Source organism: Antennarius striatus, chromosome 12, assembly GCF_040054535.1.
Source record: "Antennarius striatus isolate MH-2024 chromosome 12, ASM4005453v1, whole genome shotgun sequence".
NCBI lineage: Eukaryota > Metazoa > Chordata > Actinopteri > Lophiiformes > Antennariidae > Antennarius > Antennarius striatus.
The window spans coordinates 1,830,293-1,845,172 of record NC_090787.1 but is presented as its reverse complement, the minus strand read 5'-3'; the positions used below and the strand labels follow the sequence as shown (position 1 = coordinate 1,845,172).

At 41.2% G+C, this 14,880-nt stretch overlaps 4 protein-coding genes across 4 annotated transcripts; all 4 read right to left on the bottom strand.

Annotated features, from left to right (window-relative positions):
* Nucleotides 1-612: 612 nt before the first annotated feature.
* LOC137605324 (trace amine-associated receptor 13c-like) lies at nt 613-1,670 on the bottom strand. The gene is made up of 2 exons (XM_068329903.1): nt 1,603-1,670; nt 613-1,426 (listed from the first exon to the last, which is right to left on the bottom strand). Exons 1-2 carry the CDS (start codon nt 1,668-1,670, stop codon nt 613-615), a joined length of 882 nt encoding a protein of 293 aa, XP_068186004.1.
* A 2,395-nt stretch (nt 1,671-4,065) lies between these two features.
* Nucleotides 4,066-5,233, bottom strand: LOC137605314 (trace amine-associated receptor 13c-like). Its single transcript, XM_068329888.1, has 2 exons — nt 5,061-5,233; nt 4,066-4,879 (listed from the first exon to the last, which is right to left on the bottom strand). Exons 1-2 carry the CDS (start codon nt 5,231-5,233, stop codon nt 4,066-4,068), a joined length of 987 nt encoding a protein of 328 aa, XP_068185989.1.
* Nucleotides 5,234-9,536: 4,303 nt separating this feature from the next.
* On the bottom strand, nt 9,537-10,698 carry LOC137605486 (trace amine-associated receptor 13c-like). The gene is made up of 2 exons (XM_068330198.1): nt 10,526-10,698; nt 9,537-10,350 (listed from the first exon to the last, which is right to left on the bottom strand). Exons 1-2 carry the CDS (start codon nt 10,696-10,698, stop codon nt 9,537-9,539), a joined length of 987 nt encoding a protein of 328 aa, XP_068186299.1.
* Nucleotides 10,699-12,955: 2,257 nt separating this feature from the next.
* LOC137605248 (trace amine-associated receptor 13c-like) lies at nt 12,956-14,116 on the bottom strand. Its single transcript, XM_068329771.1, has 2 exons — nt 13,944-14,116; nt 12,956-13,769 (listed from the first exon to the last, which is right to left on the bottom strand). Exons 1-2 carry the CDS (start codon nt 14,114-14,116, stop codon nt 12,956-12,958), a joined length of 987 nt encoding a protein of 328 aa, XP_068185872.1.
* Between the last annotated feature and the right edge of the window lie 764 nt (nt 14,117-14,880).

Here is a 14,880-nt window from a genome sequence, read left to right as displayed (position 1 = left end):
AAAAATTTCAGCTTTAATGAGAGGAAAGGTGTACAAAACTGTGGTGAGACCAGCGATGTTGTTTGGTCTAGAGACAGTGTCACTGAAGAAAAGACAGGAGACAGAGCTGGAGGTAACAGACATGAAGATGCTGAGGTTCTCTCTGGGAGTGACCAGGAAGGATAGGACCAGGATGAGTACATCAGAGGGACAGCACATGTTAGAGGTTCTGGAGATAAAGTCAGAGAGGCCAGACTGAGATGGTTTGGACATGTCCAGAGGAGAGATAGTGGATATATTGGTAGAAGGATGCTGAGTTTTGAACTGCCAGCCAGGAGGCCTAGAGGAAGACCAAAGAGGAGGTTTATGGATGTAGTGAAAGAGGACATGAAGGTAGTTGGTGTGAGAGAAGAGGATGAGAAGACAGGGTTAGATGGAGGCAACTGATTCGCTGTGGAGACCCCTGAAGGGAAAAGGAGAAGAACTTTTGTGACTGACACAATAAGACAAGGTAAAGATGATTGCAAACGAAATAAAAATTGATCCAATTAATATTCTTTCATTTGTAGTCAAAAATCAAAAATCCGACACCAGTGCTATGATGTATGAAAAACACCAGTGTTTCTTTTTATGTCACATGCTGGTGTCACATGAGTCAGCTTTTAGTATCTTAAGTGTCACAATCAGTTTGATGGATTTTCTGAACCAGGGGTAAAACAAGGCATAGATGAGAGGATTTAGACATGAATTAAAGTAGAACAAACATATAATGAAGGTAGAGGATGAAACATTGAGCATGGAGTCCTGGCCAGACAGCAATATGCAATAGTATGGACAAGCACATATCAGAAACACAACTACAACAACTCCAAGAGTAATGGCTGCTTTCAGCTCTGATTTCTTAGCAGTTACTTTTGTTGAACACTTGAGGGTAACGGATGTAATGTGAGACCTCATGGCTTGAGCCTGAGACGCAGCCACCACAAACACTCTCATGTACAGAACTATAATGACAGTAACAGGAACAATAAAACATAAAATCATATCAACAAGTCCAGAAGCATAATCAACATGAATTACACACTGTCCAACACAGGTGTTATACCTGCCTGGTTGTTCCAGGTTGTCTCTCAGGATCAGACTATTAAAAAGAACACAAAAAACCCAACACAGAAAAATACATATATCAGTTCTCTTTGTACTGACTTTGGTAGGATAATGTAGAGGATAACAAATAGCCACATATCGGTCAACTGATATGAGAACCATGGTTCCTATTGAGGTTGATATGATTATATAGCCCACAACACCATACATAAGACACATGATGTCTCCCAAAAACCAGCAGCCACTTATGAGGATAATTTGAAATATGAAGAAGAATCCCACAACGCAGTCTGAGACAGCCAGAGAGAGAAGGAGTAGATTGGTGGGGGTGTGGAGCTGCCTGGGTGGAAAAGAGTGAAACTTAGCCATCATCATTTGTAATAAAGTATTATCATTCCAGCAGATAAAAACACAAAAGCATCATTTAGGAACATGAAACTCTTTCTTCACATGCTGACATTCTACCATGTCATTCTGAAAAGCAAACTGTTTCAAACTGATAAAATCTTTGCCTACTTGAAGTGTGAGATGGAGATGATGACCAGCATGTTAAGAAAAACAGTGACGATAGACATGGAGGACATTATGATGTGGATGAACATAGATTCAAAGTGAGTATGTATGGTCCTCCTGCAGGAGGAGTTGAGGAGTTCTGGAAAGCAAAGTTCATCTTCATTAAATGATGACATCAGGATGAAGAGTTGAGAAGCTGCTTGTTCTGGCAGATCTCTGCCAGAACGTTACTGTTTTGTCTCTCTGTTACTCCGCCCTCCTTCACCTTCCCTGTTTGGAAGGTTAATTTTAGTATAATTTAATTCTGTCCTGCAATTACATCACATTTATTTACCCAACTACTTTTGCGAAAGATGAATGTTGGTGCCCTAAATATATGTTCATTCCAGTCCAAACATCCATAATGCAATAAGTAATAAAACAATAGGCATTTCAATCAGGTTTTGTGGATACAATACACCCTTGTTACTCGTGGTTAATGCCTTCCAGGAACCACACGCAAATAGCGAATTCTGCAATATTGTGAAAAACTATTTATCTTATTATTTACGGTAATTTAAAGGTTTATGAACCCTCCCCATACCGATATTAAACAACGTTACCTTTTCCCACACTCTTATCGACTGTTTAAAGCACTTTTGTGTCTTATGGAAGTCCGAGACTCATGGAACAGAGTGCACATCTGTGATCTGTAGTGAGAGCAGGGAACAGGTGGAGGAGAAGCTAGAGAGGTGGAGGTTTGTCCTGGAAAGGAGAGGAATGAAGGTTAGCCGCAGTAAGACAGAGTACATGTGTGTGAATGAGAGGGACCCAAGTGGAAGAGTGAGGTTACAGGGAGAGGAGATCAAGAAGGTGGAGGATTTGAAGTACTTAGGGTCAACAGTCCAGAGCAATGGAGAGTGTGGAAAAGAGGTGAAGAAGCGTGTACAGGCAGGATGGAACGGGTGGAGGAAAGTGTCAGGTGTGATGTGTGATAGAAGAGTTTCAGCTAAAATGAAAGGAAAGGTGTACAAAACTGTGGTGAGACCAGCGATGTTGTTTGGTCTAGAGACAGTGTCACTGAGGAAAAGACAGGAGACAGAGCTGGAGGTAGCAGAGATGAAGATGCTGAGGTTCTCTCTGGGAGTGACCAGGATGGATAGGATCAGGAATGAGTACATTAGAGGGACAGCACATGTTAGAGGTTCTGGAGATAAAGTGAGAGAGGCCAGACTGAGATGGTTTGGACATGTCCAGAGGAGAGATAGTGAATATATTGGTAGAAGGATGCTGAGTTTTGAACTGCCAGACAGGAGGCCTAGAGGAAGACCAAAGAGGAGGTTTATGGATGTAGTGAAAGTGGACATGAAGGTAGTTGGTGTGAGAGAAGAGGATGCAGGAGACAGGGTTAGAAGGAGGACACTGACTCACTGTAGAGACCCCTGAAGGGAAAAGCCCAAAGGAGAAGTTCTTTTACAGCATGTATCGGATCCTATACGTGATGATAAAATGTCCCGCACTGATGATGTAGAGGCTTCTTCAGATATTTGACACTTGCAATTATAATTTGTATTTACAAATGACTCATGTGCTGCTTGGACTTAACTATGTTTATTATTTTTATCGTCTTTCCTTTTCGGCTTTTCCCTTCAGGGGTCAAGCAAGCTTGTACATTCATTCACAATTTTGATGCCCTGTGTTTATTCCTTTGCTTGATTAATATTATTTGATTTTTATTCCTATTCTCAGTTTATATTTGTAGATATTGCTTCATCAAATATGGCATAGGTTGTATTGTAATTTTTCCGCAAAAAAAAAAAAAGACAGTGCTTGTACTTAACCTGTCTTTATTATTGATCCCACAAAGAGGTGATGTTTTGTTATTGTCAGTGTTTGTTTGTTCATTCGTCTGTCACTTTTAAACCTTTTGAGGTACACATCTCTGAAACCTGATGAGACATAATGACAAAACAAAAAGCAACATTTTCAGGAGGCCAGAGGCACAAAAATGTGTAGGTCAGGGTAGAATGTTGAACACAGGGGTGTCTTGGGATGTTGCAGTCTCTGACTGCATTGTTACTATAGAAATGGTCAAAGTAATGAACATTATTGTAGTTTCATTTAAAATTTTAATGATTTATATTTACTCCCCTCCATGAATAATCAATATGATTTATTTCATCTTATTTACATTTTATTCATGCTAATAATGTTAAATAAGTTGTTTCTTTGGTTCTGATACAAAAAGATACACAACACAAGGCTTATTTCACATTCACAGGGAGCAGGACACCATCAACAGTGCTGAATCACATAATACTGATAATAATACATTTTCTGAACTGGTGTGACAAAATCAGAAAAGATAAGGATTATTGTAAACTAAATAAAAATGAATTCAATCCTTATTCTGAAATTTCTAGTCAATAACAAAAGATTTGACATCAGTGTTATGTGGTATGAAAAACACCAGTGTTTCTTTTTATGTCACATGTTGGTGTCACATGAGTCAGCCTTTAGTATCTTAAGCGTTACAATCAGTTTGATGGATTTTCTGAACCAGGGATAAAACAAGGCATAGATGAGAGGATTTAGACATGAATTAAAGTAGAACAAACATATGATGAAGGTAGAGGATGAAACATTGAGCATGGAGTCCTGGCCAGTTAGCGATACACAATAGTATGGACAAACACATATCAGAAACACAACTACAACAACTCCAAGAATAATGGCTGCTTTCAGCTCTGATTTCTTAGCAGTTATTTTCACTGAACACTTTAGGGTAACAGATGTAATGTGAGACCTCATGGCTCGAGCCTGAGACACAGCCACCACAAACACTCTCATGTATAGAACTACAATGATAGTAACAGGACAGATAAAGAATACAATCATGTCAGCAACTCCAGAAGCATAATTAACATTAACTACACACTGTCCAACACAGGTGTTATACCCGCCTGGTTGTTCCAGGATATTTTTCATGATAAGGCATTGAAAAACAACACAAAACATCCAACAAAGACAAATACAGATATCAGTTCTGTTTTTTGTGACTTGGGTAGAATAATGTAGAGGATGACAAATAGCCACGTATCGGTCAACTGATATTAGAACCATGGTCCCTATTGAAGTCGATGTGATTATATAGTCCAGGACAAAATATACAACACACATGATGTCTCCCAAAAACCAGCAGCCATTTATGAGGATAATTTGAAATATGAAGAGGAATCCAACAATGCAATCTGAGACAGCCAGAGAGAGAAGGAGGAGGTTGGTGGGGGTGTGGAGCTGCCTGGAGAGAAAAGAGGGTAAAAAAGCTTATCAATTGTAATAGTATCATGCCAGCAGATAAAAAATGGCAAAAGCACAAAATCATCAATTACAAACATAAAACGTTTTCTTCACATTTTGATATTCTATCATTTCATTATGAACAGCTACCATTTGCGTTATCTAATGAAATATTTGCCTACTTGAAGTGTGAGATGGAGATGATGACCAGCATGTTGAGAATCACAGTCACAATAGAGATGGAGGACAATACGGTGTAAATGAGCATGGATTCAAAGTAAGGACGTATGGACTTGCTGCAAGAGGAGTTGAAAAGTTGTGGAAAGCAAAGGTCTTCATTTAAGGGTGACATCATGAGGAAGAACTCTGCCAACTTTCTTCCTGGTAGTCTCTGTCTTGTATACTTTATCCCTTTCCATCCTCCCTCCTCCTTTCCCTCAAATGACAGTTTATTTTAGTAGCTGTGAGTTAACTTCTGATATTTGATTACATCACTACTTTCAGGTCCGTGAGGCCTTCAATTCACACCTCCGAAGGAGCTTCTCATGCATCCCTGTGGAGGCTGGGGGCATTGAACCTGAATGGTCGATGTTCAAAGCTTCCATTGCTGAAGCTGCAGCTGAGAGCTGTGGTCTCAAGGTCTTGGGTGCCTCAAGGGGCGGTAACCCTCGAACACCGTGGTGGAACCTCGGTGGTCAGGGAAGCTGTCCGACTGAAGAAGGAGGCCTTCAGGGGCATGTTGTCCCTGGGGACTCCTGAAGCAGTTGTAGGGTACTGACGGGCCATAAGGACTGTGGACTCGGCTGTGATGGAGGCAAAACAGAGGGTGTGGGAGGAGTTCAGAGAGGCCATGGAGAAGGACTATCGGACGGCACCAAAGTTGTTCTGGAGGACTGTCCGACACCTCAGGAGGGGGAAACGGGGAACCATCCAAGCTGTATACAGCAAAGATGGGACACTGTTGACCTCGATTGAGTACTGCAGGAGCATGGGATGAGGGGGCCTCTCCTCAGGGCCATCCAATCCCTGTACGCCCAAAGTGAGAGCTGCGTTCGGGTTCTCTGCAGTAAGTCGGACTTGTTCCGAGTAGCTGTTGGCCTTCGCCAGGGCTGCACTTTATCACCAATTCTGTTTGTGATTTTCATGGACAGGATATCGAGGTGTAGTCGTGGTGAGGAGGGGTTACAGTTTGGTGGCCTGAGGATTGCATCGCTGCTTTTTGCAGATGACGTGGTCCTGTTTGCGTCATCAGCCTGTGACCTGCAGCACTCACGGGTCCGGTTTGCAGCCGAGTGTGAAGTGACAGGGATGAGGATTAGCACCTCCAAATCTGAGACCATGGTCCTCAGCAGGAAACCGGTGGAATGCCTTCTCCAAGTGGGGATGAGGTCCTTCCACAAGTGAAGGAGTTTAAGTATCTTAGGGTCCTGTTCACGAGTGAGGGAACAATGGATCGTGAGATTGGACGGAGAATTGGGGCAGCAGGAGCGGTATTGCAGTCAATTTACCACACTGTTGCCACAAAGAGGGAGCTAAGCCGAGAGGCAAAGCTCTCCATCTACCATTCAATCTTCGTTCCTACCCTCACCTATGGTCATGAGCGATGGGTCATGACTGAAAGAAAGAGATCACGGATACAAGCAGCTGAAATGGGCTTTCTCAGGCAGATAGCTGGTGTCTCCCTTAGAGATAGGGTGAGAAACACTGCTGTTCACGAGGGGCTCAGAGTAGAGTCGCTGCTCCTTCACCTGGAAAGGAGTCAGTTGAGGTGGCTTGATGCCTCCGGGACGCCTCTCTAGGGGGGCGTCTCTGGCACATCCAGCTGGGAAGACACCTCGGGGCAGACCCAGGACCAGGTGGAGGGATTATATCTCAACACTGGCCTGGGAATGCCTTGGGATCCCCCAGTCAGAGCTGGTGGATGTGGGGGGAAAGGGAAGTTTGGGGCTCCCCTTTGAAGCTGCTGCCCCCGCAACCCGACTACGGATAAGCGGTGGAAGATGGATGGTTGATTACTTACATTTGGGAAGACCATTAACTGCCTAATCGGACTGTGCTGCTGAAGGAAAACTCAAAGGTTTCCCTTCCTAAAGTTCCGTTTTTTTCTTATAAAAATCTGGAGCCAAATTTTTTCATTTAATATTTAACATGTACAACTACAAAGCACAATCGTAATTCAGTACAAGCATGTATGTGCATCCATCAATGTAAGCGGGAGTGTGGTTTGTTAATTTGTGATTTGAAGACAGAGACAACAGAGATGTACAATTAACTACAGAAAGGGTAAAGAGCTGGTCAAGCAGTTATCACCAGCTCATAATAATAAATGAAAGTTTTCAAGAAGAAAATGGCCAAAGGTCCAAAAGTGACACAAACAACCTCCTCCATTCAGACTGAAGGGTCTTACTGATAGGATGTGACAGATTTTGACGTCCTTCCATCCTTTTATTATGAGTTTATCTTGGTTTTGAGTTGCAGGTGTCTGATGGAGTGTTGCACTCTATAAAAGGCATACTGCTATGCCCAGCTCATTCATTTTTTTCCTTAATTCAACTTTACTAAAGCGCTAAAATACACCAGAGGTAACTCAATGCACTTTAAATAAATTCAAGGCACAACCAAGGCTCAAACAGCTAGGTTTTCGCTGTTTGGTCGAGGTCCTTCCGCATTTTTTTGAATTTCATCAACATTCTTGTGAGCAGTAGTGAAGACAATGTGCAGTTGAGGACAGCACTCATTTGTGTATCCAAAATATTCTCAGGCAGCTCTTCTGGTTTCTAATAAATCCCCAGAACTGCTACTGGACCCCAGACAGACTGACTGAACACTAGTTCATTTGAACTGCATCCAGAACTGGTGTGTGACACCTTTCATATTGCCAACAGTAAGCATGGCAGGCCTTCACGTACACATCACTGTTGCAGGTATACAGGGCATATCTAACTGCATACATTCAGTTTTTTCAGAATATAGTTTGTCCCACTAATGATTCTAAGGCCTCATCAAATATGACACAGTTTGCACCATTGGACCTCCTCACCTCAGGGGATTGTGGGTCTCTGCTTGCACCATATAGGAGCTTGTGTAAGACTTCTGTCTTCCTCACCCGCGACCCACAAAGCTGCTACAGCGTCTAAAGACAAGACGATTAGGATTGTCTCATCGTTACGAAAATGTATTGATGAACGAATAGATCTCTGTGGGTCTGTGTTGCACATGTGAAATGTGTTACTGGAACAATAGCAGAAGAGTTATTGTAACTATAACCCCAACTAAATTGAACACAATTTAAAAATCAACCAAATAATCAAACAAAGGTAGTCATTTAATTCAAGCAGAGAGCTGAGCACAGGTCAGGTTTGTTACTGGGTATGGAAACAGATTTTTATTTTCATTTATTTACAGAGGGTGTCTGTAGTTAAGACAATATAAATCTGTATTTGATTCAAATAAACATCCGGTACATACTACGTATATTGTATTTGAACCATGCTTTCATTCCATACTTTATTCATGGAATAAAATTATGGTTATACAGTTTCAATTATCTGTTGTCTCCTCCAATTATTCCGGTCCCATTTGCAAACACTGTGTTTTTCTCCACCAGTCGTCCGCAATGTATACCACCCGATGGGGGTGGGGGTGGCAGGTGTCCACAGAGGGGCTCAGAGGCCAATGCCTTTAAATGAAGCTTCTGTGACCAGAAGGGATTTCATCTATATTCAATCAAAGATATTGAGGTCCACGGATCAGTTTGGGGCAAGACATTTAAAATACCGTACAGTGTAGTTGGACATCTGGCAGCTGGAAAACATGAATTTAAAAAGCATTATTTGGGGCTTTTAAGGATGTTCATTGTGAGGCATGAAGTTCCAGGGACAATGGAATATGAGCCCTGTATAATTGCAGAACCTCAAGCCCTTGGACATCAAGACCGGACAGGGATAAAAAAAATGCTGTAAAAATGGAATCTCTGCATTTTAAACATTGATGAGCGTTAAATCAAAGTTAAAATGTAGGTGTATTTATTTATTTTTTTTAAAAGAAAAATTTCAGCTTTAATGAGAGGAAAGGTGTACAAAACTGTGGTGAGACCAGCGATGTTGTTTGGTCTAGAGACAGTGTCACTGAAGAAAAGACAGGAGACAGAGCTGGAGGTAACAGACATGAAGATGCTGAGGTTCTCTCTGGGAGTGACCAGGAAGGATAGGACCAGGAATGAGTACATCAGAGGGACAGCACATGTTAGAGGTTCTGGAGATAAAGTGAGAGAGGCCAGACTGAGATGGTTTGGACATGTCCAGAGGAGAGATAGTGGATATATTGGTAGAAGGATGCTGAGTTTTGAACTGCCAGCCAGGAGGCCTAGAGGAAGACCAAAGAGGAGGTTTATGGATGTAGTGAAAGAGGACATGAAGGTAGTTGGTGTGAGAGAAGAGGATGAGAAGACAGGGTTAGATGGAGGCAACTGATTCGCTGTGGAGACCCCTGAAGGGAAAAGGAGAAGAACTTTTGTGACTGACACAATAAGACAAGGTAAAGATGATTGCAAACGAAATAAAAATTGATCCAATTAATATTCTTTCATTTGTAGTCAAAAATCAAAAATCTGACACCAGTGCTATGATGTATGAAAAACACCAGTGTTTCTTTTTATGTCACATGCTGGTGTCACATGAGTCAGCTTTTAGTATCTTAAGTGTCACAATCAGTTTGATGGATTTTCTGAACCAGGGGTAAAACAAGGCATAGATGAGAGGATTTAGACATGAATTAAAGTAGAACAAACATATAATGAAGGTAGAGGATGAAACATTGAGCATGGAGTCCTGGCCAGACAGCAATATGCAATAGTATGGACAAGCACATATCAGAAACACAACTACAACAACTCCAAGAGTAATGGCTGCTTTCAGCTCTGATTTCTTAGCAGTTACTTTTGTTGAACACTTGAGGGTAACGGATGTAATGTGAGACCTCATGGCTTGAGCCTGAGACGCAGCCACCACAAACACTCTCATGTACAGAACTATAATGACAGTAACAGGAACAATAAAACATAAAATCATATCAACAAGTCCAGAAGCATAATCAACATGAATTACACACTGTCCAACACAGGTGTTATACCTGCCTGGTTGTTCCAGGTTGTCTCTCAGGATCAGACTATTAAAAAGAACACAAAAAACCCAACACAGAAAAATACATATATCAGTTCTCTTTGTACTGACTTTGGTAGGATAATGTAGAGGATAACAAATAGCCACATATCGGTCAACTGATATGAGAACCATGGTTCCTATTGAGGTTGATATGATTATATAGCCCACAACACCATACATAAGACACATGATGTCTCCCAAAAACCAGCAGCCACTTATGAGGATAATTTGAAATATGAAGAAGAATCCCACAACGCAGTCTGAGACAGCCAGAGAGAGAAGGAGTAGATTGGTGGGGGTGTGGAGCTGCCTGGGTGGAAAAGAGTGAAACTTAGCCATCATCATTTGTAATAAAGTATTATCATTCCAGCAGATAAAAACACAAAAACATCATTTAGGAACATGAAACTCTTTCTTCACATGCTGACATTTACCATGTCATTCTGAAAAGCAAACTGTTTCAAACTGATAAAATCTTTGCCTACTTGAAGTGTGAGATGGAGATGATGACCAGCATGTTAAGAAAAACAGTGACGATAGACATGGAGGACATTATGATGTGGATGAACATAGATTCAAAGTGAGTATGTATGGTCCTCCTGCAGGAGGAGTTGAGGAGTTCTGGAAAGCAAAGTTCATCTTCATTAAATGATGACATCAGGATGAAGAGTTGAGAAGCTGCTTGTTCTGGCAGATCTCTGCCAGAACGTTACTGTTTTGTCTCTCTGTTACTCCGCCCTCCTTCACCTTCCCTGTTTGGAAGGTTAATTTTAGTATAATTTAATTCTGTCCTGCAATTACATCACATTTATTTACCCAACTACTTTTGCGAAAGATGAATGTTGGTGCCCTAAATATATGTTCATTCCAGTCCAAACATCCATAATGCAATAAGTAATAAAACAATAGGCATTTCAATCAGGTTTTGTGGATACAATACACCCTTGTTACTCGTGGTTAATGCCTTCCAGGAACCACACGCAAATAGCGAATTCTGCAATATTGTGAAAAACTATTTATCTTATTATTTACGGTAATTTAAAGGTTTATGAACCCTCCCCATACTGATATTAAACAACGTTACCTTTTCCCACACTCTTATCGACTGTTTAAAGCACTTTTGTGTCTTATGGAAGTCCGAGACTCATGGAACAGAGTGCACATCTGTGATCTGTAGTGAGAGCAGGGAACAGGTGGAGGAGAAGCTAGAGAGGTGGAGGTTTGTCCTGGAAAGGAGAGGAATGAAGGTTAGCCGCAGTAAGACAGAGTACATGTGTGTGAATGAGAGGGACCCAAGTGGAAGAGTGAGGTTACAGGGAGAAGAGATCAAGAAGGTGGAGGATTTGAAGTTCTTAGGCTCAACAGTCCAGAGCAATGGAGAGTGTGGAAAAGAGGTGAAGAAGCGTGTACAGGCAGGATGGAACGGGTGGAGGAAAGTGTCAGGTGTGATGTGTGATAGAAGAGTTTCAGCTAAAATGAAAGGAAAGGTGTACAAAACTGTGGTGAGACCAGCGATGTTGTTTGGTCTAGAGACAGTGTCACTGAGGAAAAGACAGGAGACAGAGCTGGAGGTAGCAGAGATGAAGATGCTGAGGTTCTCTCTGGGAGTGACCAGGATGGATAGGATCAGGAATGAGTACATCAGAGGGACAGCACATGTTAGAGGTTCTGGAGATAAAGTGAGAGAGGCCAGACTGAGATGGTTTGGACATGCCCAGAGGAGAGATAGTGAATATATTGGTAGAAGGATGCTGAGTTTTGAACTGCCAGACAGGAGGCCTAGAGGAAGACCAAAGAGGAGGTTTATGGATGTAGTGAAAGAGGACATGAAGGTAGTTGGTGTGAGAGAAGAGGATGCAGGAGACAGGGTTAGAAGGAGGACACTGACTCACTGTAGAGACCCCTGAAGGGAAAAGCCCAAAGGAGAAGTTCTTTTACAGCATGTATCGGATCCTATACGTGATGATAAAATGTCCCGCACTGATGATGTAGAGGCTTCTTCAGATATTTGACACTTGCAATTATAATTTGTATTTACAAATGACTCATGTGCTGCTTGGACTTAACTATGTTTATTATTTTTATCGTCTTTCCTTTTCGGCTTTTCCCTTCAGGGGTCAAGCAAGCTTGTACATTCATTCACAATTTTGATGCCCTGTGTTTATTCCTTTGCTTGATTAATATTATTTGATTTTTCTTCCTATTCTCAGTTTATATTTGTAGATATTGCTTCATCAAATATGGCATAGGTTGTATTGTAATTTTTCCGCAAAAAAAAAAAAGACAGTGCTTGTACTTAACCTGTCTTTATTATTGATCTCACAAAGAGGTGATGTTTTGTTATTGTCCGTGTTTGTGTGTTCATTCGTCTGTCACTTTTAAACCTTTTGAGGTACACATCTCTGAAACCTGATGAGACATAATGACAAAACAAAAAGCAACATTTTCAGGAGGCCAGAGGCACAAAAATGTGTAGGTCAGGGTAGAATGTTGAACACAGGGGTGTCTTGGGATGTTGCAGTCTCTGACTGCATTGTTACTATAGAAATGGTCAAAGTAATGAACATTATTGTAGTTTCATTTAAAATTTTAATGATTTATATTTACTCCCCTCCATGAATAATCAATATGATTTATTTCATCTTATTTACATTTTATTCATGCTAATAATGTTAAATAAGTTGTTTCTTTGGTTCTGATACAAAAAGATACACAACACAAGGCTTATTTCACATTCACAGGGAGCAGGACACCATCAACAGTGCTGAATCACATAATACTGATAATAATACATTTTCTGAACTGGTGTGACAAAATCAGAAAAGATAAGGATTATTGTAAACTAAATAAAAATGAATTCAATCCTTATTCTGAAATTTCTAGTCAATAACAAAAGATTTGACATCAGTGTTATGTCACATGTTGGTGTCACATGAGTCAGCCTTTAGTATCTTAAGCGTTACAATCAGTTTGATTGATTTTCTGAACCAGGGATAAAACAAGGCATAGATGAGAGGATTTAGACATGAATTAAAGTAGAACAAACATATGATGAAGGTAGAGGATGAAACATTGAGCATGGAGTCCTGGCCAGTTAGCGATACACAATAGTATGGACAAACACATATCAGAAAAACAACTACAACAACTCCAAGAGTAATGGCTGCTTTCAGCTCTGATTTCTTAGCAGTTCCTTTTGTTGAACACTTGATGGTATCAGATGTAATGTGAGACCTCATGGCTCGAGCCTGAGACACAGCCACCAAAAAAACTCTCATGTACAGAAGTATGATGACAGTAACAGGCAACATAAAAAATAAAATCATATCAGCAAGTCCAGAAGCATAATCAACATGAATTACACACTGTCCAACACAGGTGTTATACCTGCCTGGTTGTTCTAGGTTGTCTCTCATGATCAGACTACTAAAAAGAACACAAAAAACCCAACACAGACAAATACATATATCAGTTCTCTTTGTTGTGACTTGGGTGGAATAATGTAGAGGATAACAAATAGCCACATATCGGTCAACTGATATGAGAACCATGGTTCCTACTGAGGTTGATATGATTATATAATCCATGGCAATGTACACAACACACATGATGTCTCCCAAAAACCAGCAGCCATTTATGAGGATAATTTGAAATATGAAGAATAATCCTACAACGCAGTCTGAGACAGCCAGAGAGAGAAGGAGTAGGTTGGTGGGGGTGTGGAGCTGCCTGGGTGGAAAAGAGTGAAATTCAGCCATATTCATTAGTGGTTTTATTATTTTAGCAGATAAAAACACAAAAGCATCATTTAGGAACATGAAACTCTTTCTTCATATTCTGATATTCCACCATTTCATTCAACAGCTAAACAGAGTTTCACAAACTGATCAAACATTTACCTACTTGAAGTGTGAGATGGAGATGATGACCAGTATGTTGAGAATCACAGTAACAATAGAGATGAAGGACAGTACGATGTGAACGAGCATAGATTCAAAGTGAGGGCGTATGGTCCTCCTACAGGAGGAGTTGAGAAGTTCTGGAAAGCAAAGTTCATCTTCATCAAATGATGACATCATGAAGAAGAGATGAGAAGCTGCCTGGTTCTGGCAGATCTCTGCCTGAACGTCACTGTTTTGTCTCTCTTTTATTCCTCTCTCTTCCCCCTTCCCTGTGTGGATGGTTAATTTTAGTTGAGTCAATTTCTGAACAATTGCTCTTGAAAAAAGCTGGCATCTCAGTCAGGTTTCCATAAGGGAACTAATACCGGCAGTATGATTTGTAACATGATATGAATACTATGTCAAGAAATATTCCTTTGACTTAAATATAACCTAATTTTTAAGGCCTGCCAAACAATATTCAGAAAACCATATTAGCTTGATATTTAATGTTGGTCAGACATGCTGTACATTTACCAAGTAGGAAAACCTTCACCAAACATATTGGGCCCATTTCACAAAACAGGTTTAGTGGAAAACCTGAGTAAGTTAACCCTGGGTTTTTGGTTTCACAAAGGGAGGTAACTTAACCCAGAGTTAAAGGAGTAACCCTGACCTGTTTCATGAAGAGAGGTAAACTGAACCTCTGGGTTTGTTACCGCAGTAACAGACTTTCTGAAGCTAACCTGAGGCTGGTACCATAAAGCTGGATTATGGCATGGTGACGTTTTACCACCGGTTCAGTCGCCGAGCAGCGCACACCATGCGCCCGCTGTACGAGGCCCTGAAGAAAATGTCCCCCCATTGCCCCGCCCGCCAACAGCCGCACCCCCCGTCAGCCCTACTGTGCCTGGCAGTTCTCCTCGACCCCCGTTTTTCGCATCCGCAGGGGTCGGCCT